Source organism: Candoia aspera, chromosome 11 (assembly GCF_035149785.1).
Source record: "Candoia aspera isolate rCanAsp1 chromosome 11, rCanAsp1.hap2, whole genome shotgun sequence".
Taxonomy (NCBI): Eukaryota; Metazoa; Chordata; class Lepidosauria; order Squamata; family Boidae; genus Candoia; species Candoia aspera.
In genome coordinates this window covers 24,591,785-24,617,223 of record NC_086163.1, presented here as the reverse complement: position 1 = coordinate 24,617,223, position 25,439 = coordinate 24,591,785, and the positions used below count along the sequence as shown (strand labels likewise).

The 25,439-nt window shown below is 42.2% G+C and overlaps 1 protein-coding gene across 1 annotated transcript in view; it reads left to right on the top strand.

Moving 5' to 3' along the window:
- Positions 1 to 25,439, top strand: part of ANKRD11 (ankyrin repeat domain containing 11) — a 139,487-nt gene that overhangs the window by 92,677 nt on the left and 21,371 nt on the right. The window contains exons 3-5 of the mRNA XM_063313112.1: positions 2,520 to 2,664; positions 9,189 to 9,327; positions 12,066 to 12,068. Coding sequence (XP_063169182.1) covers positions 2,578 to 2,664; positions 9,189 to 9,327; positions 12,066 to 12,068 — 229 coding nt within the window. The 5' untranslated portion in view covers positions 2,520 to 2,577. The remainder of the gene's footprint in view (positions 1 to 2,519; positions 2,665 to 9,188; positions 9,328 to 12,065; positions 12,069 to 25,439) is intronic.

Here is a 25,439-nt window from a genome sequence, read left to right as displayed (position 1 = left end):
TGAATGGAATTAAGAATAAAAGTGATGAAAGTATATGGAATGAAACTGAAGTGAGGGAATATATATAGGAAGGAGAATTTTAGAGATTCTGTGTCAAAGAGTGGAATTAAAATGAATATTATAAATGTGATATACATTGGGAAAAAAAACGATGCTATGAGAATCTTGAAAAAAAGTAAGGGTGCAACTGTAGATAGTTTAACTAGAGAAGTGGTAAACTCTGAATATGGTTATAAAATGTGTGTGAAGACTGCAACCGTGGCAGTGTAAGTGTACAAGAGGCAACAGTGAGCAGAATTTGGGAAATGCAGCGCTGTTTTATGTGGGTCAGGGGCGTGCAGACTAGATTTTTGCTCTTTAGCAGACAAGGATATCTGTGTTAGTTAATGGTTGGTAATACAGTTATGAAAAAATACGTAAGAAGTGTTTCTGTGACATTAGGGGACCTGAATACATGTATGTTTTTCATGCATACAATGCTATATTGTTGGCTGAGAACCTGAATGATATATTGAGAAATTGAGCAGTTCTAACCATTTTGGCTCTTTGCCAGCACAATTCTGTTTGGAACTCTTTCCCTTAAAATTTGTTGGTAATGTTGGCCTGTTATGTTAGTAGCGACTGCTGCCTAGTTTAGGAACTGTTTTGATCTCTCCCATTTCCGCTTTTGATTATTGTCATCAACTTTTAAGTTGAATAGCATTTTCTTTTTATAAGCCATTATTTATATAGTATCTGTATGTATGGTTCACAGGTCAAAGGACTCATCAAACCAACAAAAAGAAGTGGTCCATTTGAAATCTATTTGCATATATGAAAAGGGTTCTGTTGTACACATTTTCTGGAATCTCTGTTATACTTTCTGTTGGTTGGAGCCTTTTGTTGGCTAGAATTTATTTTAAAAGAATGTATCTTGTCTTTTCAACTGACAAATGGCTTTCAGGGCTGATAATAGAAAGAAAGGGTTATTGGGGGTTTTATCTACTTAATATTTTAAGTGTTGGATTTGTCCAATATACTTATAATTCAGAGTTTTAAATACTAGAAAAGGTTATAAATGGTCAGGAATCTGTAGATAGTGCAAACCAGATATCTAACTGAATAAAAGAAATTCAGATAGCAAGTTAATGTGTTACTCACCCATGCTGTAAATGGAATTTCAGCTGCTTTCACTATATTATAGAACTTCTTACTGTGAACATTTAGTAAAGTAGAAGAAAATTATGGTAATTATAACTTAGTGGGTCATCGTTTCCAAGAGATGGATTTTGGGGATGTTTTGTCTTGAGCCCTTATCATGTGGCCTCTGTTGTGATCAATAACTGGATCGAGCACATCAGGTGATTTCATTTGTTTGTTTGTTTATTTTTAAAATTTCTATCACCACCCATCTCTCCCGAAAAGGGGACTCTGGGCGGTTTACAATAAAATCATGATTGGAGAGAAGTTGTGTTTTCCCGGAGCACTTGCTGGTAGAAATGTTGGTCTGAGCCTTGTATGCATCTCAGCTTTTTCTTTCTCCACTATGCATGCTACAAAATTTTCAGATACTTGAGAGAAAAGAGTGAAACTATTTTGTCGCCCCTTTTCCCCAACCCATCCCTAATCAGTTACGGATTCTGGAGTCTTCCTGCTCCTGAACAATTTCTTTCAGTTGATTTTGTTTGGAAGGGAGAGGAGAGCTTGTTGTACATGTGTAGCCAAATTTTGTATACTGCTCTGCTCTCTTAGGTTAAAACAAAGCCTTTTCCGATCGATGCAATTGCATTCAATAGCAATTTGTAAATTACTGTAAAGTGTGTTGGAGATATGTTACAATGTTTACTGCTGCTGCTGCTGCTATGGGCTGCAAAATTCAGTTGTTTTTTTAATCTTGTAACCAAGCAACTCACGGCATGGGTAACAAAGCTTTGTTGCTTTGCTTCTGAATTATGCTTTACCTAGACTTATGTATAAAGGTAGCATCGAGTGGCACGGGGAAGACATTTTCTCAGTTGTGTGAAAAATGTTAGATGCTGTCTTTATAGTTTTCCATCTCTGCTTGCTTCTAACAGCGGTTTGGTATCAGAAGCAAATTTCTTTGGCAGTTTATCATTCACTATAAATTGCTTTATGTGATACTCCCATGAGCATCAGGAGAATTCAGTTTCATTGCATCAGCCATATGAACAAGGGATTAAGGTTTGATGGCAAAGTATGTGCATGTGTGTATGTACATGTACCCAGATTCTTTAAAAAAAAAAAGGCTGTATCACTCTAAGGAATCCAGATAATTGTCCTTGGGAGCCATTATCTACAAGAAAAAGGGCACTGGGAGTGCTGCCTGCATTCCTTTGCACACGAAAAAGGAAAGGTGAAGTTCCAAACTCTGGGTCCATAGAGAGTTTTCATCACAGCTCTTGTTTCCTCCAGGGACCTGTGCTTCAAGGAGGCTCACACTGTGCCTTAGTTTGCGGGAATGGCTATTATCCCCCCCTTTCTTTAAAATCATGGTTCATTCGTGTTTTTCCTTATTTCAGACAGTTGATGATGAAGCGACGGCAGCGTAAATGAAGGACAAGTAAGGAAGGCAGAACGATGCCCAAGGGCGGGTGTTCTAAAACACCACAACCAGAAGATTTCTCTCTCAGCAACAACATGGTGGAGAAACAAACTGGGAAAAAGGTAAGGTGTCCTTTTCGTATTTGCAGTACTTCAGTAAATTTTGCTGGGAGAAGATTACTCAAAAGATCTGAGTTGTTAGATTTCTGGTTTTGCTGTACTAAGTAATCAGCTCCCATCATTTGTAGGAAGTCTCAGTCATCATGCCCACCCAGTTGTGTGAACAAGGAAATGCCAACTGTTCCCATTAAAGTGCACTGATAGATGCATCATTGCTTCTCAGCTTTTTGGTTAAAATCAGGTGTATCCACTCTGATCCCCTCTGATTTGCAAGGATGGGCAAAAATGTTAGCCAGAGAGGCTTAGAAGCTAACACAGAGCTGCAGAATGCTGCTGATTGCACAAGGAGAAAATTGCACAGGTAGTCCTCTACTTACGACCATTTGTTCAGTGACATTCGAAGTTACGTCGGTGCTGAGTGGTGTTTACTACCAGTCTTCAGAGTTCCCTCCTTGACCCTTGCTGTGCCTCCCTCACACACCCTCTTGCACCCTGATTGGTTGTGGGAAGCTGGCAGGAAGTTGCCTTTCCTAATGACCGTGGGATTCAGTTAATGACAGCAACCAGGACTTCAAGGATTGCCTTCACTAAGCAATGTGGTCATGCTTTTCAACTGCATCACTTAGTGATGGAAATGTTCTGACCAAAATGCGAGGGCTACCTGTATATAGTTGCAAATGATAAAACAGGTGTTGCGGCAAACTTCATGCAAGCATCCATTTTTCTTCTCATCAGTGTAGTGGAACGTCTTGAAGAAAACAGGTATGACTTGCAGTTGTTAGGAATACTGGGAATGTAACACCTTGACCCAAAGGTGATTTCCTCGACTTTCCCTTGATTCACAGCAGGAGGGACTTGACAAGATTTAGCAAGAATGGATCTTCCATACTTGCTTAGGTACATTCAATTTTCTCGACCTATAAAAAAGAGAACATGCTGTTGTTCACAAAGGGCCAGGCACAGGAGCCTAGTTACTTGGCTGCAAGAAGGTGTGACAACATTTCACTGCTTTCCAGTGAGCTGCAGCGCTGTGTGCCAAAGCCATAACTAAGGGGGAAGGCAGTTGGTCATTAGCCCTTTGCTTCTGGGGACTGCTGGGTGTACACTTACGGGAGCGCGGCTTTTAATTCATCTTGTGTTTGTCAGCGCTTCCCAGGGGCTTATGCCTGCGCGCCTCCACCTGGCTCAGCTTTGCTTGCGTGGCAGGGGCGCCTTAGAGTGCGCACGGCTGTGAATGCTGTTCCAAGCCCTGGCCTGAAACCAGCACAACACTGGCGTTACACTGAAAGAGCCTTGCAGGATGAGCTACTGCTGGAGCACGGCTTCCCCCGGAAGCTAGAGGAGAGAGAATAGCGTGCCTAGAGCGTGTTTGCTGATGGCCGAAAATCCATCGCTGCTCCTCCCTAAGTCCCCTCGGCTCTTCTCTGCATACTCATCTGCAGGATGTCACAGCCAGCCGGTTGGGAGCCGTTATCCTTGAGGTCAGCACTTGCTGGGTTGGGTGAATTTGGGGTTTTGTTTCACCGAATTCTTCCAAATGGTGAAACAGGTGTTTCGTGTAAGCTCTGCCCTTTTTGCACGTGTGTGTATCAAACCTCACAAGGCTGGCGGTGCCCTCTCCAGAAACATATGAGCCTTAAAGGACCATTGATTCTGGTTGTTTTATTCTGTTTTTATTTTGCTTTTAATTGTTAGCCACCCAGAGTCACGTATATAAGATGGATGGCATATAAATTTATTAAACCAATTAATTAATTAATTAATTAATTGTGGGAATGAGACTCCCTGTAACATGAGGCTCCATTTACCCATCAAGAATTAATTTTTCTTGATAGATCTGCCTACTTCCTCCATGAATTATTTAATCCCTATTCAAAGCCTGCTAAATTAGTGGATGTCACCACATCCATTATTGAAATGTAGAGAATACTTTGCCGTGGTATCCTTTTGAAATAAACATTTAATAATGCTTATGTCAAAAGGATACCATGGCAAACTGCTCGCCAATTTGAAGTTGTTTCCACAAATTATGGGTTCATTAGGAGGAGAAAATAGGAGATGGGATGAGTAATTTTGTCATTGGAAAGGATTCAGAATAATCTACTTCACAAGATGCAGAGAGCACTAGGAATTTTCACCCATTGAAAAGTATAGGAATTGTAGTTTGGGGTATGTATATTTAGTACAGATCTTGTTGCTGGCATTCTGAGATTCTTAGCCTGGAGCTTTTTAAATGAGTGTGTTATTAATTCACGAAATCGTGGGTTCAAGTGTTCGACTGAGACTCTGGCCTTTATTGAGGAATATATCCCATCCTTATGAACTAAGGTCACATTCTCTGGACCTCAATGATGCATCAGCCTCTGTTCTAAGGTAGCACGGTGTACCTGCAGTTACCTTGCTGCAATAGACGTAGGATTTCTGAGTATTTTTGAAGAAGCGTCATCTTTCTTTGACTAGTGGTGCAGTTTGGAAACAGACAGCTGAGAGGTGCAGTGAACCCTGGATTGCTTTTTATGGATAGATGAGAAAAGACTTCTGCGGTGGTCATTCTGATGTCCATACTAAAAAAACAGAAAGCAGGAGTGTAACGTTGGAAGGAGTAATTAGATTGTTATTGTGTTGCATGTTTCAGCAAGGTTGGAAAAATAATTTCCCCTAACAGTCTGTCTTCTTAATAGGATTGGGGAAAAGGGGGGGGGACCCTAGTTTTTCTGATGGGGAGGCTGTAAGAAATTAGAAATGTGAGCCACAGCTGAGAAACCTGGAGGTGAACTTGCTGCACTTCAGTGCTAGAGTGGGGAGGCTGATCCTGAGGAAAGGAGCAGCTGTTTTAAAGAATCGCAGAGAGGTGCTATAATTGTGTCCTTGGATGCTCTAAAACACCCTTTTGGAACTGAATCTGAAGAGCTACCCAGCCCTGTAAGCGCTTGTTCCTTTTTTGCCCACTGCCAATGATAAACATCTCATGTCCAAAACCTTTTTGCCTGACAGCAGATAGCTTTGCACAGCACACTTCCATCTCAAAACTCACTGGCAGGCAAAAAAGAAACAAGAGCCGCTCCACATTCCCCCCCCTGTGGCTGCTGCTTCCCATGTTTGCTGCTAACTTTTTTTTCTCCCAGATTCAATAAAAACTTGAAATGGTGTATTTTACATATAATTTTGACCAGAACCCTGATGGTAGCTCCTTAGCAGAGTCAGTCTGTCTGTCTGTCTATAAACAAACAAACAAACAAACAAAGAATCATCCAGAATGGGTAATTGGAAATACACTTAGCATACTTTTAAAAAAAATCTGCATAGAAAGTTCCTACTAGAGACCAGGAAAGAGAAAGGGACATTAGGCATGTAGCAGTGGCATGGTCTCATTGCTGTGACTTCGATGGCACACTGAACTACCCATTTTATGAGTGAAGCGGCCAGCATTCCTGTGTGGCATTCCCCTCCCCCCCATACACACACACACCAGCAAATGTCTGGGGGGAACAGGACTCTCGTTGACAAGATTATATGGATTTCTCAAAATAGTCTTAAATGAGCTACTATAATTGATGTTCTATTTTCAGGGTAATTTCCATCAGGGAGGAGTTAGGCTAGCTAACAGGCTGATGCATGCTATTATTTGATGCACACTTTTATTTAAAACGAAGTTAGTCTGCAGTCTCTTTGTCCTGCCCAAGAGCTTCATCACATCAGTTTAGATGGTTTCTACCATACAAACCGCTTACATAGCAGCCTTCCCCAACCTAAGGCCTTTAGATGTCCTGAACTTTAAATGGCATGATGTCTTCCTGCTCAGTCCACCACAGAGAAAGTTAAAAAGACTAGAAAATATTTGCTGAGATAAAAACAGCTTCTTAAGAGTGAACCTCAATTCATAAAGCAACTGACATGTAAACTGCAAGTTCCAGAACAATAATCAAAATGTATTTATTTACTTATATTTAATTTATAGGCCGCCTGGCACTTAAACAACTCTGGGCGGCTTACAACTAAAAACCAGCATACAGAAGAATACATAATGTAATGAATAAATAAGTACATTTCAATTGTTGTTCTGGAATTTGTAATTTACAAATTACTTTATGAACCGAGATTCCCTGCCTTCCTCTAGGAGCTCATATATGTATATATGTATATATGTAGCACTTCCTTCTCCAGTTTTCCTCTACAACAGCAGCCATGTAAGATGGGTTGGGTTGAAGGACCCTACTTAGCCCATTGAGTTTTCATGGTTGAGGATGGGCTTGGACTTGGGTCTCCTGAGTTCTGATCCAACTTCCTAAGCATGACTTCATATTGGCTCCCTCATTTGTTGCTGTTTCTGAAATGCAGCTCCTGGAACTTTTGGTCCTTCAAAGTTAAGCCTAATAGGAAAAGTCTAAGCCTTTGTGTAAGGCACAACTTTGTTAAATATTTTCAAATCAGCAGATACATCAGCTGATTGGTCCACCTGACATTCATGACACTTTTTTACAAGGCATTTAACAGCAAATGATTCCTGAGGATAACTAATAGTTATTGGGCACTCTGCTTTGAAATATTTTGTATGGTATCATTTATTCCTAATGTGCTTCCGATGTTGTTGATGTCAGAGTCTTCTCTCAGTGTTTGAGTCACAAGTTTTCTAAAAGACTCCAGGTAACTGGTCCAGATACCTAGCTGATTATAACCAGATGTCTGTAACATAATGGGCTTAGAAACTGATTCATCTCTTTTTGAGGCCTTCCAAAATAGCAGCCTCCTTGCAACCCAGAATGAGTCAGTAAATCAGGATTAACACGCGCGCGCACACACACACACACACACACACACACGTTTTTAATGAAATTAGTTGGAATTGACTGATTTTAACCCTGGATAATGAACATATTTCTAAATTGCATGTTCCCACAATGCAAAAATTGGTGTATTGGAAAAATACCATTCTTTCATCCTGTTCCATTGCCACTAATATCGATGGGATTTCATCTAAGGCAATGTCTTTATGACAATGCTGGCAGTGGGCCACACAAATTTCTTTGGATCATAGAGCTCATAGCCTGCAAGCGTAGCACCTAGATCAGAAACGGCCGACTCCTGGGGCTGGGGCTTCTCAGTGGTAGCCCCATTACCGGAATGCTCTCCCCAATGGAGTATCCCTGCCCCCAGTTTTGTCTTTTCAGCATGAGGCGGAAATGGTTTTATTCTCCCAGACATTCCAATAAGCCTGTTGGTTTTTTTAAAAATGCTTCTTTTTTTGGAAAAGTTTTGTTTTATTATTGCTTTATTGTTTTAATATTATGCATTTTAATTACAGCATTTGAATATTTTTGTTTTAGAAATTCCTCAGAATGTAGTAAGCTGCCCTGAGAAAACCTGGCTTTGAGGGGTGGCATACAGTCTTTAAAAAAAAAAATAACGAATTTAAAAGCAGCACCTATTCAAACCCACGTCATCTCTGCAGGGACCCCAGCTAAAAAGCCCGAAGGCCCGTTGCAGGCTGTCAGCTTCAGGCATTTCTGTTTCTTTTATAACTACTCAGAACCTCCCGTTCACTTCACTTTGAATTTGGGTAAACTTTAGTTGGGATGGGTGGGCAGTAGTAGAGTTACACTGCTGAAGACAACTGTTGATAGAGAAAGCATTTAGTAGGTGCATTTGATACTTAGAAAGTTTTCAAATCACCCTCAGTCCACAGCAGGAATAGGGCAGCTGAGCAGTCTCTAACATCCCACCCAAAACCAGATGGAATCAGTACAGGTAGCGCTCATTGTCTGCAGTTCTGCATGTGCAAACCTCAGCACACATGTAAAGGTTCCCGTTCTTTTTGTTACTTTAGGCATGCACAGATGGGCTGTTGTGCATGCATAGATACCGTTTTAAAGGTTACAGTTACATCATCTGCAGAATGTCCCTGTATTTGCTTCTCTTTCTTCGCACTCGGTTGTGATGGATCTTGATGCATCCGTAGACTTTCTTCACAGCTTTCTTCTTCTTTGAGCAACTTGCTTGGCCACTGATGGAGGGAGTCACCTGCATCTACAGTGTGCTCAAAGGGCCCCTCCACTGAGATAACAAAAGAGCTGTGCAGAGAAACCAGTGTGAGCCACATCATGCAAGTGGGGTGACTCCATCTGAAGGAGGAGAAGGGGAGGGGACTGACGCAAGTAGATGGAAGAAGGTGACCATCGCCTCTGGCATGCAGCTCCCTTGGTTCCACTAGACTCACGGTCTCGTTATTCATTATTGTGTTTTCTGTGAACAGAACCCCCATGATTAACCTCCATCAGTATTGCACAGTTGCCTTTGAACTAAGAGTTGCAAGACCATTTTGCCAAAGTTAAGATTCCACAAAGCCGCACCTTGAAGTAAGAGCCGTGACAGCTATCTTGCAACCATCACGAACTCTGGGAAGGTGCAGACAGGCGTACATTTTTCTGTGGACGGCAGTTCAATAGTAAATTTGCTTAAGAAAATCAACTCTGCCAATAGCAAAGATCAGGGCCTTTGTGTAAACCCTAATTTTCCTGTCTCCTTTCTAGGATAAAGATAAAGTTTCTCTAACCAAGACTCCAAAATTGGACCGGAGTGATGGTGGCAAAGAAGTGAAGGAAAGAGCTACGAAACGGAAATTACCTTTCACTGTTGGAACCAATGGAGATCAAAAAGATTCAGACACAGGCAAGAATATAGAAATACGTTATTTAAAAATGGTCTCTAAGCTGAGTGGCGTTGGACAAAGGTCAAGTGAACCTTTTTATGATGCCCTCCTCCCCGAGGGGTTTCCTGTCCCCGGTTTTGCCTCTAGTCTTAGAAATGTTTGTGTCGTTGTTGCCTGTTTTATCAACTATTTTAAACTTCTTTTATGATGCCCTGTTACACTGTGCCGAGAAAATTTCATGTTGAAGTGCAGGATTAAAACTTCAGAAGAGTTAATAAACGATAGAAAGAAAAATGCTGGTTGTGAAGATATATTATATTTTAATTATTAAAAAGTTTGTGCTGGATGACCTCTTAGTTCCGTTCTATTGTCTGACTTCGCATTTGTTGTCTCTGTTCAAGTTAGATTGTTGTAGCCTAGTTGAGGATACTGCCTGTCCTAGATGAAGTGTTACGCTGCTGGATCCTGTACGTTTTAGTTTAACAGTACCTGCCTACTGAGCACTAGAACCTTGAAAAGCATATGCTTCTCTCTCTGTTTGATCTCTTTGTCTAAAAGAATTGTAGGGTTGGAGGGGGCTGTAGAGCCAGCTCTTGCTCAGTGCAGGATCAGTTACGGTACCTCTGACAGTAACCCCAGGATAAATCAACTTTCATCAGTCTCATGATTTACAAGTCACGGGGTCCACAAAACCCACCATCCCCACACACAGGAGCAGGGAAAGTTTGGGGCTATAATCCAACACATCTGGGGTCCAGAGCTGCTGCTTACGGCCTGACACTGCTGCTGCGTAAAAGTGGTTGCTTGTCTTTTGCTTACAGACGTGCAAGTGGTATCAGAGATACCAGAATGGTACTTGTCTTCTTCCCTTTTAGTACGATCCCAAATAAACTACTTCACTTTTAGTTCTCTTTCCGGAATTTTTCTTGTCTGTCAGTTTGTGTCTCTTCGGGAATGCCGGAAAATTAAGCCGTGCAATTTTTTGGATAAACGTATAATCATCAGATTATCGTTTTACAAGCATAATCTCTCCTCCACCTACCCTTTTAGCCTGTTGTGCTGAATATTCATATATAAATGATGAAATGAGTTCTGTGTGTAGAGTGTCACCTGTTTTGTTCCGTCACGTGCCAAGAAGCTACAGTTGGCCTCTAGTACCGTTTAGTAGCTAAACTTGTCCCGCAGATGGCAGCTTGATTTTCCCACAATGCACCCCGTTAATTGGAATGTTAGTTATCTGCTTCTGTATTTCCAAAGCCCGATCCTCTCCCCAGTGTAAAATTTGTTTCTAAATATATCAGAAGTGAGAATTGAAATGTTTCACTTGATGTTGGTGTTTTGTTTTGGTTTTCCTCTATGTCCTTAATAATCAGAACGGAGTTGGTGAATCCGTGGCGTACTATATTGCCTCCTTTGGAAATTAGCAGCAAGTTGCATTCCTTGCAAATTAGTGTGTTCCTGCCTGAATGAGCAATCATCAGGCCTGGAAAGGGGGGTTGCCATCACTTATGGAGGCAATCCCCAAATGTGTAATTGGTAGGAGGAAGAATACAACTCTCTACCTTCCCACTCAGTACAATATAGGAGGCTTATGCCACTCGACCTGGGCTGCTTTGAGGAGTCCTTTTTGGCTTCCCCAAACATGTGACCATTGTTTTAGAGGTATGCAGTAGGGGGGGGGGGTTCCCCCTAAAGATGGGAGTGCTGAGGAAGATGAGTTACAGTCCACAGCTTTCCTTGGCTTTGAAGATGCACCTTGTTAGACCAGGGATTAAGTCAAGCTGTTCATTGGGAACTGGAGAGAAGGGTAGGATCACCTTTCAGAACCCAGCGCAATGACAGGAGCACCCCTGTTCTCCCTGCAGTTCTGGGGGAGCAAGCGATCAGATTACCATTGACCTTGCTGTTTGTTCAGTGTGTATGGATGGAATCTACAATGCTAAAACAGCAGCTCAAGCTTGCTCTCCAGCTTGTAGTTAGAGCTATAATTACATTCCTCTTTCAAATGCAGTGGGAGTAAATCTAGCCTTTCCCAGCTCCAAATGGGCAGGAGACCAGGGGATTTTCTTATCATGATCAGTGGTGAGTGATGGAGCCCTGGTCGTTGCAATTTCCTGAGGATAAGAGCAAAGGGGGCCTTTAGTATCCCTTTGCACTAACAAGGAACCCCCCCCTTTTTTTTTTTTTATAATTCCAGTGGCCTCAGGAAGCAGTGCAAATGGCAAAACATACCTGTGGTAAAATGAGAAAACAAATGGAAATGAAATTTGGGAGTGGGGATTACCACCTGGCTTGATGAAATATGTTTGGCTGTCTTAGGATAGGAACCCAGTGCTTGGTTTAGTGTGAACAGAAAATTACTATGATGTTGTCTGAAGAGTCCAGCTAGAATCAGCATCACTTTCCTCATGGAATTAGTAGCAAGGTTGCCATCTCTACATGAAACTCTGTGGTCCTTAAGTAAACCAAATCATAAACTGCTTGTGGTTTTATGTAATGGTAGTGAAATGTGAATAGAGTTTTTTTGTTGTTTTGTTTTGTTTTTGGTTCAACTCTATATGGCTAGAAATTTCACTATGTCTTAACAGCTTCTGAAACATGGTTTTGCAAGCTCAGCAGTAATTGCTAGATTTTGGCCTGTGTGACAGTTTTTTTGGGGGAGGGTCAAGTATGTAGAATTCCTGGTTCAGCTGACCGCTTGATTCTGTATAAAATAACATGTGATTCAAGAAAATAGTGGTAACAGATATCTGGTGAGAAGGTACTAAAGATAACATCTCTTTCCTGACATCTGAGTATTGACCTTCTCATGTTACTCTGCTTATTTTTCCCAGCAGTCTCCAAAATCTGCGAGAAATACTGACTTATTTTCCTCACATTCTGTGCAAGCTTATTCTGCATATAATTATATCTGCTACATCCAGGACAGAATGGAACAAAAAATCGGAGGCCAGGAACATACTTTAGAAATTCTCTTACTTATGCAGCCTCCAGCAAATCTTCAGTGTTTTTGAGACAAGGGCTTGGAGCTCTTCCGAGTTCACAATTGGCACTCTTTGTTCCTTTGAATCCAGTAAGGGAGATGTCTTATCAGCAGGAGGAGGCAGCCACAGGATCATACTTTTGAAGAGACCCAATGGGTAGTGAGGCTGTTGCAGCAGTTTCTCAGCAGAAGAAGCTTCCACAGATGTTGTTCTCTACTTGGGTTGGCTGCATCTTTTGTCTGACTTTTCTTGGCTTCTGGCTGAGTCAGAGAGCTGACTAGAAGATGCCAGAAACCTCTTTGTTGAGTTGTATGCTTTCTTCCTGTAAATGCGTATCATGTCATGTGGTTTGTTTCTTGCTGTGTTGTTTCAGGAATGCTTGCAAATGGTTGACATGCTCCTCAAGTTACGCCATTTAAATGCTGAGGATTCTCAACTGGGGGTGCTATTCAGTCTTCCCTTCTGGCAATTGGAAAATGTGACCATTGTTTTAGAGGCTTGCAATATTCAAATTTGAAGCGGGCAAGGGTGCTTTAGATCCAGCATGGGTACACTTTCGAGAACTGTTGGTTTCTCCTTCAAGAAGCTGCGCCTTTTCCTGGGCTTGCACAGTAGCCATATGGGCTGAGGAAAATAGGGGTTAAGAAGGTGGTGACAGGGCTATGACAAATGGTCATCCTCCGTTATCAGCTTCTTAATGCCTCAACTCAAATGGTTCCTAAGCCTGTGTGGCTACCATGTGAACCCCAGAACAGTAATGACTTCTTTAAACAGGTGATGACAGGCACATCTCAAACACTTCCATATCTTGACTGCTTAGGAAGAATAGCCTATTGCTGGAATATGTATTAATTGGACCTTCATTCTGCATTCTTAAAGCTGAGGTATGCCATCTGCACCGTCCACCTTTCAAAGCCTTGGGTGCAATTGTCAGATCTTTTCCAAAAGTTGCTGCCCAGTTAGATTTTTTAATGTGACATGGTGAGAAATGTACGTTCATTGGGAGCAGTCACATCCATTTGTTTAATTATTTTCTGTTCATCCAGGTTCTACCTACTGTTTTGTCACTGCCTCTGCACACACACACACACACATACACACACACACTCAAGTCATGCCACTCAACTCAAAAGCTAGGTTGTGGCCCAAGCCTCAAGAAAGGTTGTCCACTCCAAATCTACAGTAAGAAAACTTGATAGATTTCCTGAATGAATGAAAACGAGAAAAGCTGGAGTTGTAGAGCAGCAAATGTTCATCCTGGACTTCTTACTAAGTAGGGATTATGTGCCTTAGAAATGCTTGCTTGCAATGTAAAACCTCTTCAAAAGAACCAGGGAGGAAATGTTACGTTCCATGGGTGATTCGCAGAACGCACTATCCCTATTTTCATTCCACCTTTACTTCAGAAGGACAAAACAGGCAACAAAAGCGAAGTCTCGGATATGCTTTTTGCCACTGAGATAGCAGAGCGAACAGACCACCCGGTCCCATCTGGTTCTCCCAGTGATTTTGGAGCTGCTGCCGCTGCTGCTATTATAAAAGGACAGAGGTCCAGACTTGGCCAACAAGAGCGCCTCCCGCCTTCTTTCCTTGCCCTTTGCTAAGAGAAGCAGCCAAACCCCCTCTTCACACACAGCTGCCGAGTCCTTGCCTTACGAGCCCAACCCTGTATGGTCCTCTTGGCTGTGGTCAGGAAGTCCCTGAGTTTAACTCCCCACTCAGTTATGAAAGTCAGCATGGGCATGGCTGGTCTTCGTTTCTCATAAAACAGGAAGAATTCGACCTGAGCTGACTAGGAAGATGGAATAGTAATATTATGCTTAGTTAACACTGGAAACCCCTTAAGTCTTCACTAATAAAACAGAGACACTTCAACTCTGTAGAGTCCTTTTGCTTCCCAGAATGTCTAGAAACTAGTCGTGCATACACATCAATTTTAACAATCTGTTGAAGGGGGGAAACCCCTTTTCTCTGTTTGGAAATCAAATACAGGCGCTTCAAAAGAATCCCTGAGGGGTGTCATTCTAGGTGCCATCCTTAAGGGCTATGGAAGAACCCTTTTTTTCTCCAGCCCTTACACCAGCAAGGAAGGGTGGACTGGGCAGGAGGCAGGGTGGGCAGAAGGAAGCGCCTCTGTCCTCACTGCCCCAGGGTTTATCCACCACCTGGCCAGCATGCTCTGTCTTCCCACCACCTTCCCTCCCTCCCTCCCTCGTTCAGCACTCATCTGCCCAGTGCCTCCCAGCCTCCCTCCTCAACTCAGCCGCTGGTGCCGCTCCTGTGTGCTGCTCGCTCACTTGATCTTTATACACATTTCTCCCTCACCTAGAACTCAGAGTGCAGTACATGCAGAAGAATATTCATTGTTCAAGGAAGGCAGCAGCCACTGCCAAGATTGCTTCTCCAAATAATGGAGAGTTTATAATTGTAGGGAGCTGCCCAGCCAAGAAGGTTTTCCTGTACATTGGAAGTTTGCTAAACGGAGGATTTACTGTAAATTGATAGTCCTTGGGGGTGGGGTGCTGATCAGTACAGTGGAATAAATCTAAAAAGCTGTTTCAGAGGTTGTGGTCTGAAAAACGTAAAATGGCAAACACTAAACAAGAATTTCGTCTGCTAGTGAGAATGTTGCAGTTTATGTGTGAGAGAGAAGAAACTGAGGGCAGAATTTATAAACCCATTTTTTATTTTTGTTGAAGCATTTCTATCTTCAGCCAAATATACAAATCCTGAAACGTTTAAGGTTTTTTTAATGGGAAAATGTGAATATTTATTTCTTTATCATATTTCTTTACCGCCCATCTCGTGAATAGGAAGGGTCAGAAAGAAAACTGTTTTGATCTTTGACCACAAATAAATTAAAGAAAAGGTTCGCTACACAATGATTTGATGGAGCAGTTCTGACCATACGTCTAAGGTCTGAGGGTGTTCTAGTGTGCGTTGTACTTAAAATGCAGAAAGAAGTGCAATATTTTGGACTCTTCGTTCCTGCAAGAATACTGTGATTTGACTGAATTCTTCCCGCTCTGTAGATAAGTAGATCGGGTTTTTTTTTTAGCTGCTCAGAGTATTCCATGGTTGATTTGAAAACCCACAAAACACGGAGCGTTTGTTGGGTGTTACATACACGTTGCTGATGAAATGTGATTCCATGGATGCAGAATTTAGATGGAACAATTGATACGAAATAGTGGGAATCTCAAAGGAAGAAAACTAGAGCCCAGTTTAACAAATCATCTTGGAGTTAAATGTTAAAGTTTTATATTAGGAGAAACCCAAATTTTGGATGTGGCACAAGCCCATATTAGAATTATAGTCCAAAAAAGGTTTTCATGCTAAAGAAATTCTGTATCATATTTTTTTTCCAAACAGAAAGTTGTTTAGACATCAGGGCATACTCCCACAACTCAATTTGCCATTCCTCCACAGAAGGACTTGTACATGTTTCTGGTGAGTAGCACTTGGCAGCTGTTGCAAAACTAGTTTGGTGTACTTTGTGGGAATATAAAATTTAGTGATATTTAATAAAAAGACGGCCAGTTGGAAAGGTAGTTCAATTTTCAGAATTTGTTTTGTTCATTCATTCTAAGTCATTGTCCAGGATTGTTGGGCTTTACAGTATTGACACCAAAATATGGAATTATCCAACCCAATTGTTACATTTCCAACAATTTTTAGAAAATGAATTATCAATTTTAGCAATAAATACTGGAGTAATATATCATGGATAAAACATCTTGTACCAGAAATATTTGTCTTCCATTGAGATTCCCACTGTTTCATATCAATTGTTCCATCTAAATTCCGCATCCATTTAATCACATTTCATCAGCAACCTGTATATAACACCCAACAAACGCTCCGTGTTTTGTGGGTTTTCCAAGTTGGTCAAGTCTCTTGTTTTTATAATTCTTTTAAAACTGTATTGCTTATTTGAAGATATTAGAACCAGTCAGGAAGCTCTGACCATTCCAAATAATCTCAAAAGGTTTCCTTTGCCTTGTTAACAATTAAACCTTGCAATCGGTATGGTTTATTGTCTCTCCACTTGCTGAATTTCTTTGTACTTTCATCTTCATGAAAATAGATGTTTAATAACGAAGCAAGGGTTGATATATCTGGGCTAATTCTTCTTGCATGTTTGCCTCATACTTTCTATACTGGTAATTATTGAACGATCTCTTATACATTGTCTATTTTTGTTGGTATCAAGCCAAAGTTCAGGTTCAGCATTCTTAGAATCGGCCACTCCTGAGAATTTGTCCAAGACTGAAAAAGGGAAATGCATACCAATGGCAAATTTAGCCCGTCCTAAAACGAGGGGGCTCCAAATCCTGAGGAAGGAAGGTCTTTGCTTTCACCAAAGTGGTCCTTCCACAAAGGAGTGCCTTCTGGGGCCTTTTCTGTCATGCAAGAGAAGGAAATGCTGTTGGCAGGTTTGGGGAAGTCAGATTTGGCTGTCCTTGGAGCAGAGTGGAATGCAGCAGTTGTTCCATAGCACAACTCGAGATTTCACTGTTGGTTATCCTAGGTAAGGAAGGGGAATCCCATAGAGAGAGAAAACTCTGGAGGAAATCTTCAGAAAGCAGAATAGAACGTGTGGTAATCTGCAAAGTGCTGCTCTTAGTTAGATGCATCACTCAAAAGTTGATCATTAACCTTCCTTTTCAACTGTCCTTCCAGCAGCTGCAGATTCTGCCCAGTTGTTAAGCTGCTCTCTTTTAAACTGCCCAGCTGCTCCCCCCCCCCACTTCTCCCCTTTAGCTGTATTCTGCAGCTTCTCTGTTGATTCCTATTTCAAGCTGAAAGTTTGTCAAAGGTGCACAGTTTTTGCTGTGAGACTGTGGTGTTGATGCTATGACTATCTGGAATGATATAGCTGACTCAAGAATAATGCCCAGTGCATGCTTTAAAGCCCAAGTCGAGAGTTTGTGCCTGGGCCTAAATTGAACATGCAGGCAAGTAGGTAGGGAAAAGGTGGAATCAAGCTCATCCTTCGCATACCTGACTTCTTACCTGATAAGCTTCCATAACTGAGGCCTAGTTTTGGGGAAGAAGGAGAGAAATCAACATGTGCCTGGGCTGTACTGCTTCAGGCAAAAAATGGGGTTTAACGTGGTTTGTTTCTGTTAAGATAGGTAATTTGGGAGGGTAGAGATGGTAACTATCATGTCTGTAACTGCTGCAAAGAAAATTGGAAGTAGCTTCTTTAGATATCTTTTCTTTCTTTTTTTCTTTGCCTTTTGCTTTCTTTCATTTTCTCTTTTTTTCTTTTACATATTTTTTTCTTTTTTTCTGTTTAAGTTTTTGTGGGTTTTTTAATCTTGTGAAAAAAATTATTTCAATAAAAATTATATTTAAAAAGCATGGTTTATTTCTATTAAATATCTAATATTTCAGGGAAAATGTCAGCCTTTAGGACTATTATAACGAAAAGCAGTTTAAAATACCAACAAGTAAGAAGGAGCTCCCTCTGACACGCTGATAGTCCATTCGGGGGAGCATTCCGCCATGTGAGACAGCATTATGTGGGTGCAGGCTGCAGTTGCCTTTGCTCCACAGGGTGTCTTCTGCGCACTGGCTTTACATCCTCAGTGAAAAGTAGTGCAAAGCCACAGCTATTTCCCTAACAAAGAGTGGGCCGAGAGCGAAATGGAATTTCACGTTACAGAACTTGAGGGTGGCAAAGAACTTAGCTTCCACTCCAGATGGTGAGAGGAATATTCTTGCTTCTTTAAGTCTTCAGTGTTGCTGTGATAGCAGGCGTGATCTGCAGTAAAACAAGCTAGATGACTGCGCTATGAATGTGGCCCCAGAATCTTCCCCTTGCTCCAGCGTGGCCCTGTTCCAGTCTCCCTAGCACAGAGCATCACAAAGAAGGGGGTGAATGAGTGTTGATGGTAGATATATCATGCATTTCTTTGTCCTGTCAAATAAATAATTAATAATTAAATACATCTTCTAGCCTGAAAGCTTTTGGCATACATGATCACAGTTACAGAGAGACTGGCGGTCCTATGCAGTCAAGTAAGTTTGTGTGTGCTTGGTTGTTTCCTCTAACGGCAAGGAGTATATTGTACTATTACGCTTAAGAACTTGCCAAGAAATTGTAATGAAGCAGAAGGTGAATATATACAATCTAGAACGCTAGTCCTCTGTGAGTGGTTTTGAAACAGACTTCAGTGCATTAGGACTAGAAACCTGAAGGAAAGATTTTCAGATATTCACACTGGTATGTATTGCGTGGAAAGAGCCAGTCTGGTCGAGTGGTGAAGGCATCGGGCTGGAAACCGGGAGTCAGTGAGTTCTAGTCCCGCCTTGGGCAGGAAAGCTGGCTGGGTGCCCTTGGGCCAGTCCCTCTCTCTCAGCCCAAGAGCCAATCAGGTGTGGTAGGAGAGTTCTAGTCCCGCCTTAGGCATGAAAGCCAGCTGGGTGACCTCGGGCCAGTCCCTCTCTCTCAGCCCAACCCACCTCACAGGGTGGTTGTTGTGGGGAATATAGGAGGGGGAAGGAGTACTAGGTATGTTCGCCGCCTTGAGTTATTTATAAAAATTGTAAAGGAGGGATAGTTAGTTAGTCAGTAAATGAATGAATGAATGAATGATACTCTTGTCTAGTTACAGTAGTCCCTTTGGTGCCTTCTAGGTGGAAAGGCAGGATATAAATGGAATCATAATAAAGAAGAATTAAGTCCGTGGGAACTAATTTCTTCCAGGCTGCATAAGCTCATAAAAAGATAATCAAGGCTGACTACAATATTTTTATACTATACCTCTCCTGAGCTGCTACCTTGAAAGTGAGGTCACAGCTTCATGGCCTTGTCCACCACCCAGGACCCTAAGGTGCAGAGCTGCAAAACCCAAGGATTTCCCTACACTTAGCAACAATGCGTTACTGAATTTAAGTGTTACCCTCTCTGGTTTTAAAAATGCTTTGATAGAACAGGGCCGTGCTGTAGCCTACTTAGTTTACTCACCTGAGCACACCTTTGTGGTGTGATGAAACAGTGCCACATTAGGGTTCTCTGTGCTGATCATTAAATGTCTTTCTGATGCTAATTAGTGGGTTAGCAGCGCTTGATAAATGAGATGGACCGTCATCTCTTTTGACCGCAGTTCCCCCAACAAGGCTCTTCAGTCTGGCAACAGGGGAGAAGGGTGTTTTTGTTTTTGTCCCTGTTTTTTATTGATTGTAGTGTGCTAGTGAGATGCCTAGAATCATTATATAAGATAGGTGGACATAAATGTTCTGTAAACAAAGAAACATTGTTGGGTTGCTGATCATAATATATGTTGAACAGGCTTCTTTGGGAACAAGCTTATTAGTCACTCATTGGTTAATTGTGCAGAGGATCGTGAGAAGCAAGTTGTTGGCCAGTTGAGAAATGTTTTGGTGCATGAGAGTCTTAGAGGTGTGTGTTTTCTGTGCTGACTTTGGTACCATCCATGTAGCTGTTGACTCAAAGGGGACTGTGTTTTGCATAGCCCTTTCTTGGCTTTAAAAAAGGAAAAGGAAAAACGTTAAGAGATGGTTCCTACCTAGCAACCATAGAGAATTAATTGAAGATTTGAGACCCCTCTCTTTAGGCCTCACCCTATGATGCTAATAGTGTACTTAAGGTAAGACTCCATCACCCATAGAAACCAGAGCACAGATTATTCTGCTGTCCATTGGCATGTTGGCACTGAGAAGCTGGCTGTGGGAGGAAAAAGTTGCCTGCTCTCCAGAGCCCCAGCAGTTTCCTTTTTGAAGTCTGAGAGGAAGAACTAGGGAGCGTCCTGTGGTGGTGGTGATTACTGCTATTGTTATTGTTATAAGCAACTTATCAATACTGCCTCTTCCTTGTTCATAGTTACCCTTATGAACAATGTTGAATATTCCTCAACTTCCGGCTTTTGGAAAGGGATCAGAAATTATTTTCATTTTCGTTTCCTAATGGGCAAGAGTAGGCCTAAGAAAAATATTTCAGATTTCCTGGCGACGGGATAATTTTTAGGAACCTGAGCAGGGATAGAAAACATTCCACAAAGCAATTGAGTGACCATGTTTCTGCTTTTATTTCAGCCGTGACAAATAGTGCAGACTTTTAAAAGCTTATCCAAGCATTCAGAATAGTTTTAGGCAGTATTTCTTCAAGGAATGTCTTTGTCTCTGCAAAATAGAATACTTGGTGCATACTGTTGGTGGTTAAAATCGGGTTCCTGGTGGTAGTTTCATATCCACAGAGGGGTATTTTTTCAGCTGCACGATCATAAGAACGATACTTGGCCAACCACATCCACTTCCATCCAACACATCCAGTGGCAGTCGGCACCTTTGATAGTCAGTGCTTGAACCCCCTTTAAAATTACTGCTGCTTGATGTCTAGAGCTGATGGTTCAGTTTTCTTTAGACAAAACACTTGAAGAGCCTTTTAATGAGAATGGAATTGAGCACACTAGGAAAATTGTCCTGCTGAGAAATCCATTAGAAGCAGTGGAGCTGTGCTGACTTTTTTTCTCGACCTTAAATTGAATGACCCTGTAGCCTTAGGATCTGTGTTTTTAAAAAGCCACGCTTGCAGTCTACCTGTGCAAAGAATGCTGTCTTTTAATATTTGGTGGGGATATGTCTGTGTTTCCGTTACACTTTGCATTAGGATTCCCTACTATGTCCTGTCTTTTCAGGAGGACAAAATTCCCACATAAGCTGCCTGCTTCTGCCTGCCCCATTTCTCCTTCAGTTGATTTGGCTCACCACCCTCATGCCCACGCTGGAGTTAGTGCATCCTGCAGTCTTGGTGGTGCTAGTGCTCCTGTTCCTCCCACCCTTTTCCTTGGTGTCGCTTGAACCACGTGGCATTCGACTGGAGAGGAGCGCGCTGATCTTCCTCCTCCTTCCTCTGTTGCTTCATGCTAGAGGTGTTGCTGCATTTTCTCCAGCTCTAAATCTGTGTGTTTTGCGTAATCTGGATGGATGTATTAGTTTTCTATCTCAACCTCATTCACCAGCCTAGAGAAACCGGGAGCTCCAGCAGCAGAGTGAGATTCCTCCTTCTGAACCTGGCTACGTTTAAGCAAAGCCCATTTCTGTATATCTGAACTGACATCTCCAAATGCAGAGCATTTTGGGGTGCCACAGAGCACATGGTAAAAGAGCCACTCTGCACGTGAAGCTGCAAATAAGAAAAATGAAGCCTGTTTGTGCTTCCTCCCAGGGGCATAATCCATCCTCCCTCATCCTGTGTACCATTTTAATTTATTTTTATTGATCTTTGTTTAGCTGTGTACTTGGGAATTCATTTTCCTGAAAATGAAAGTTTTTTAATAGGACCAAGAGGGGGCATCCTTATGGATAACCCTAGTGAGGGGGATTTGGGAGACCAGCAGTCTGCATTTTTGATGTCGCCCTCTGCCCTGTTGTAAATCAGAGGCACTGCATTGCTCTTAAACCCTCTGCACTGCTACCGAAATATAGGGCCACTTTTTCACTGGGATTGCTCTTTATTCCTGTCTTGACTCGCTCTCTCACATTTGCCTCATGCTGAACTAGGCCTGCGGTTTACTTCACATTAAATGCAAAACAGAATATTGGGCCAGACAGGAGGGACCTTTGAATCTCTCCTACCAGATTTATAATAACCAGAGATACATGTTTCGCATTAAACTTTAATATAACTCAGAATTTAGCGTGAACCATCATGTGGCTTCAAAACTCTCTTTTACCTGGACCTTGTAAAAAAAAAAAAAAGACTACCTCACTACGGCTTAGTGCTGCGGGGAGAGCAAGTTTCTGCCTGGGTGCCTTCCTCATGACCCTTGTGATGCAGGCTGGAGAAGGGAGAGTTGCATCCAGAGCAGAACGGGGGAGGGAGTGCCTTGCTGTCCTGTTTCTAGACCGTCGGCTCATGCCTGGGATTGTTAATATTTTTCTGGCAGTTCAGGAAATGTTTGCTTAGGAGTGGCTGGCTCTGATGATCATACTTTGTGAGCGCATGCACAATCCCACCAGTCCGTGCAGGCTGGTACCTTTAGGGCAAGCCAAACAAAAGATCAACAAGGGAAAATGGGAATTGCCCAGCTGGTGAGGTAGAATGGATTAGTCTGAGGAAGGAAGTGCTTCACATTGCAGAATTTTAACCAGTTTAGGACATAAACCCTAACCCTTAGCAAGGCTAGTGCCATTTCTTGCCCTAAGTAACTGAAAAAAATAGCTGAGGAACAAGCCTTAGCAGGTTTTACAATTTGGGCAAACCAAAATATACTTTGGAGGATGAGTTTCTAAGAAAATTAGCTTGGCTTTATTTGGATTAAAAGATTTGATGACTATATTATGTGACCTGGTTGTGGGCCTTTCTCACAGCCCATTATATATAACCCAGTGCAGACATAGCCAATATACTAGCCACTTCCCTTCCATTAATGTCTGAACAGGTATCTTCCGGATACGTAACTTCCATAGATACGGATGACATTCTAGGAATAAATTTCATCCGAGGTTCTCACTGCTTTAGTGTGAACAAATTGGGCTAAATGGGCTCTGCTGTTTGCTTATGAAAATGAATTCCAAGTCACAAGACCTGTAAGAAACTTGAAGTAATTTTTTACTTCAGAAATTTCTGCAGCTTCCGGTTCTGGAAACAGCAGAGAGGATGCAGCCAACCAGAACTCTGTTGAGAGAGTTTTTAGATCACCGTATTTTGTTGTTCTTGGCAAAAACACAGTCCGATTCAGGGAGGCCTGTTCAGCCTCTCTCCTCCTTGATAGAGGGTGGGGCAGCAAGCTTTGTCGCCTGGCAAGTCTTGGAGTGCCCTTTGCCCACCTCCTCTGGTTCCTGCTCCCCTCCCCCAGCAGAAGGGAATTTTTTTCCTCTCGGTTTCTGAAACCAAACACAGAAGGATGACGGTAGCCTCTGCAGTTTCGGCTCAGCTTTTCCCACCCCCTCTTTTGTCCTTCCTGTTTACATGCAGACTTGCTTCCAGGCCAACAGTGGGGCGGTGCGGTGGGGCTTACTGCTACACTCAGTTGACTTTGCCAAAACTCCTCTGGGCAACGGGCAGCAGACTTAACCCCTTGACTCCAAGCAGGGCAGAGGCTGTGTTGGGAGGAACTTCTTGCTGCTTTTACGTGTGGGGGTGTGTGTGTTAAAAAACACCCAGGGGAAACCCCCACCCCGCCCCCAATCTAGTGATTCTTGGTAGCTGACTTAATATATAACAAAAAATTTAAAATATCCATGGCATGGTTAAAAATGAAGTAACTAACGATTAAAAGAATAACATTAACAGCAAATAAAAAGCAAAACAGAGTAAAAGATAGTGCAAGGCTTAAATTTAGGAAAACCTTCTCTGAAATAATTCCATTTTTACTGTTTTCCTGAAGACCAGCAAGGAGGAGGCTAACCTGATCTCCCATCGGAAGGATATTCCAAAGCATCACCATGGAGAAGCAGCGCCTTCTAGCTTCAACCCCGCTCACTTTGCAGAAGTGTGGGACTAAGAGTAGTTTCCCCTGGAAGATCTAGTAGGTGGGGCTGATTCTGGTTTGAATCCTTTTCATTCTAGACATATTTAAAAAGTAGATTAATTTAAAAAGAAATGTGAATTTAATGCAGGGACATTAAACATAAATGCAGTTGTTTAAACCAGTATCAACTACACATTTAACATTTTGAACAGTGTCCCTATGCAGTGCTACGTCAGAAGTGCATAGAGATCCGTCTTACTGTGAATGTACGAGATTGCTCAGTTGCTTGTGCTGGGTTTCTTCTGCCAGTGAAAGCTGCTGAGGAAACCAGGTAGACCACTCCATCAGTGGGTAGTGGAGGGCCCAACTAGGCCAAACCTCCAAAAGTAAGTGTGGGGCTAAGAGAAAGCTAAATTTGATTTATTTAAATATAGCCAAGATTAAATAGAATTATTATATACTATGTAATTATTCTCCAGTCATATGTTTAATAATCTTCCCTGTCTATCAGATGAAGATGTTGCCATGTGGGTTTTTTTAGGTCATAACCAGCACCTTGAATTGCATCTGGAAGCAAACCAGTAACTAGTGCAGCTTCCAGAGCAGAGATGTCACATGAGCATACTGAGGCATGCCCACGCTGCCTGCACCGCTGCCTTCTAGACCAGCTGAAGCTTCTGAGTGATCTTCAGGGGCCGCCCCACGTAAAGTAAATTGTAGTAGTCAAGCTGAAAGGTGACTAGGGCATGAGTGACTGTCTGAAAACGCCCCCCCCCCCCGGCTTTTTCCTCTGTTCTTGATTTCTAGCTCCTGACACACTTGTGAAATACAAGCCAGACACCCCAGTTTTCATGTAGTTCTGATGAACTCTGTACTAGGCTTCCAGGTTTGCTCCAGTGGGAGTATTGAGCAGTGTGCACCAGCCAGCATTGCCTTTCAGTGAAAAAAAAGGAAATTCTGCATTATAAATTACCTAGTAAGTCACATAATAGAGGTTTTATAATAAAGGACTTTCTGTTGGTTGCATTAACCCACAAGTCCAAGAGATGCTATCCGGCCTTGTAACAGGACTGTCTCCTGTTCCAGACTGGACAGCACTCTTCCACTTTGCTCTCTCCAACCATCGAAGCTCTGCAGTGTGGATGCTTTTGGTTCTGTCATTGGGTGACCTTGGGCCAGTCCCTCTCTCTCAGCCCTAGGAAAGAGGCAATGGTAAACCACTTCCAAAACCTTGCCAAGAAAACTGCAAGGACATATCCAGCCAGTCACCAGGAGTCAAAGGGACCCCCACCCCCAATCAGGAAATACATTAATTTCAAAATGGAGAACCTGATTTAAATCAGTGATTTTAAATTGCCTTGATTTAAATATGTGCATCCTCTTTCTGTACTGTATCTAAAAGCAGACCCTGTGTCTCTTCCTAGCAAGCTGGTTCATAAGACTGTCAGCTGAAGGCCATCTCTTCAAGGAGTGGCATGAGACTAATTCTTGTGCACTAAGTTGCAGGATACTTAAATTCTCTTAAGAAGTTGCATTTCAGATGAGCAATCCGGGCTACTTAAAATTCTCTAGCTTGCCAGCTATTTTCTGGTTTAATGTGCTGGTACTCTCCTACTGGTAAGTATGTGGGAGACATGCCTTTGAAGCTTTCTGGGCTCTTTCTTCTCGTTCTCCCATAGATTTGGCTTTGGGCATGAACCAGCA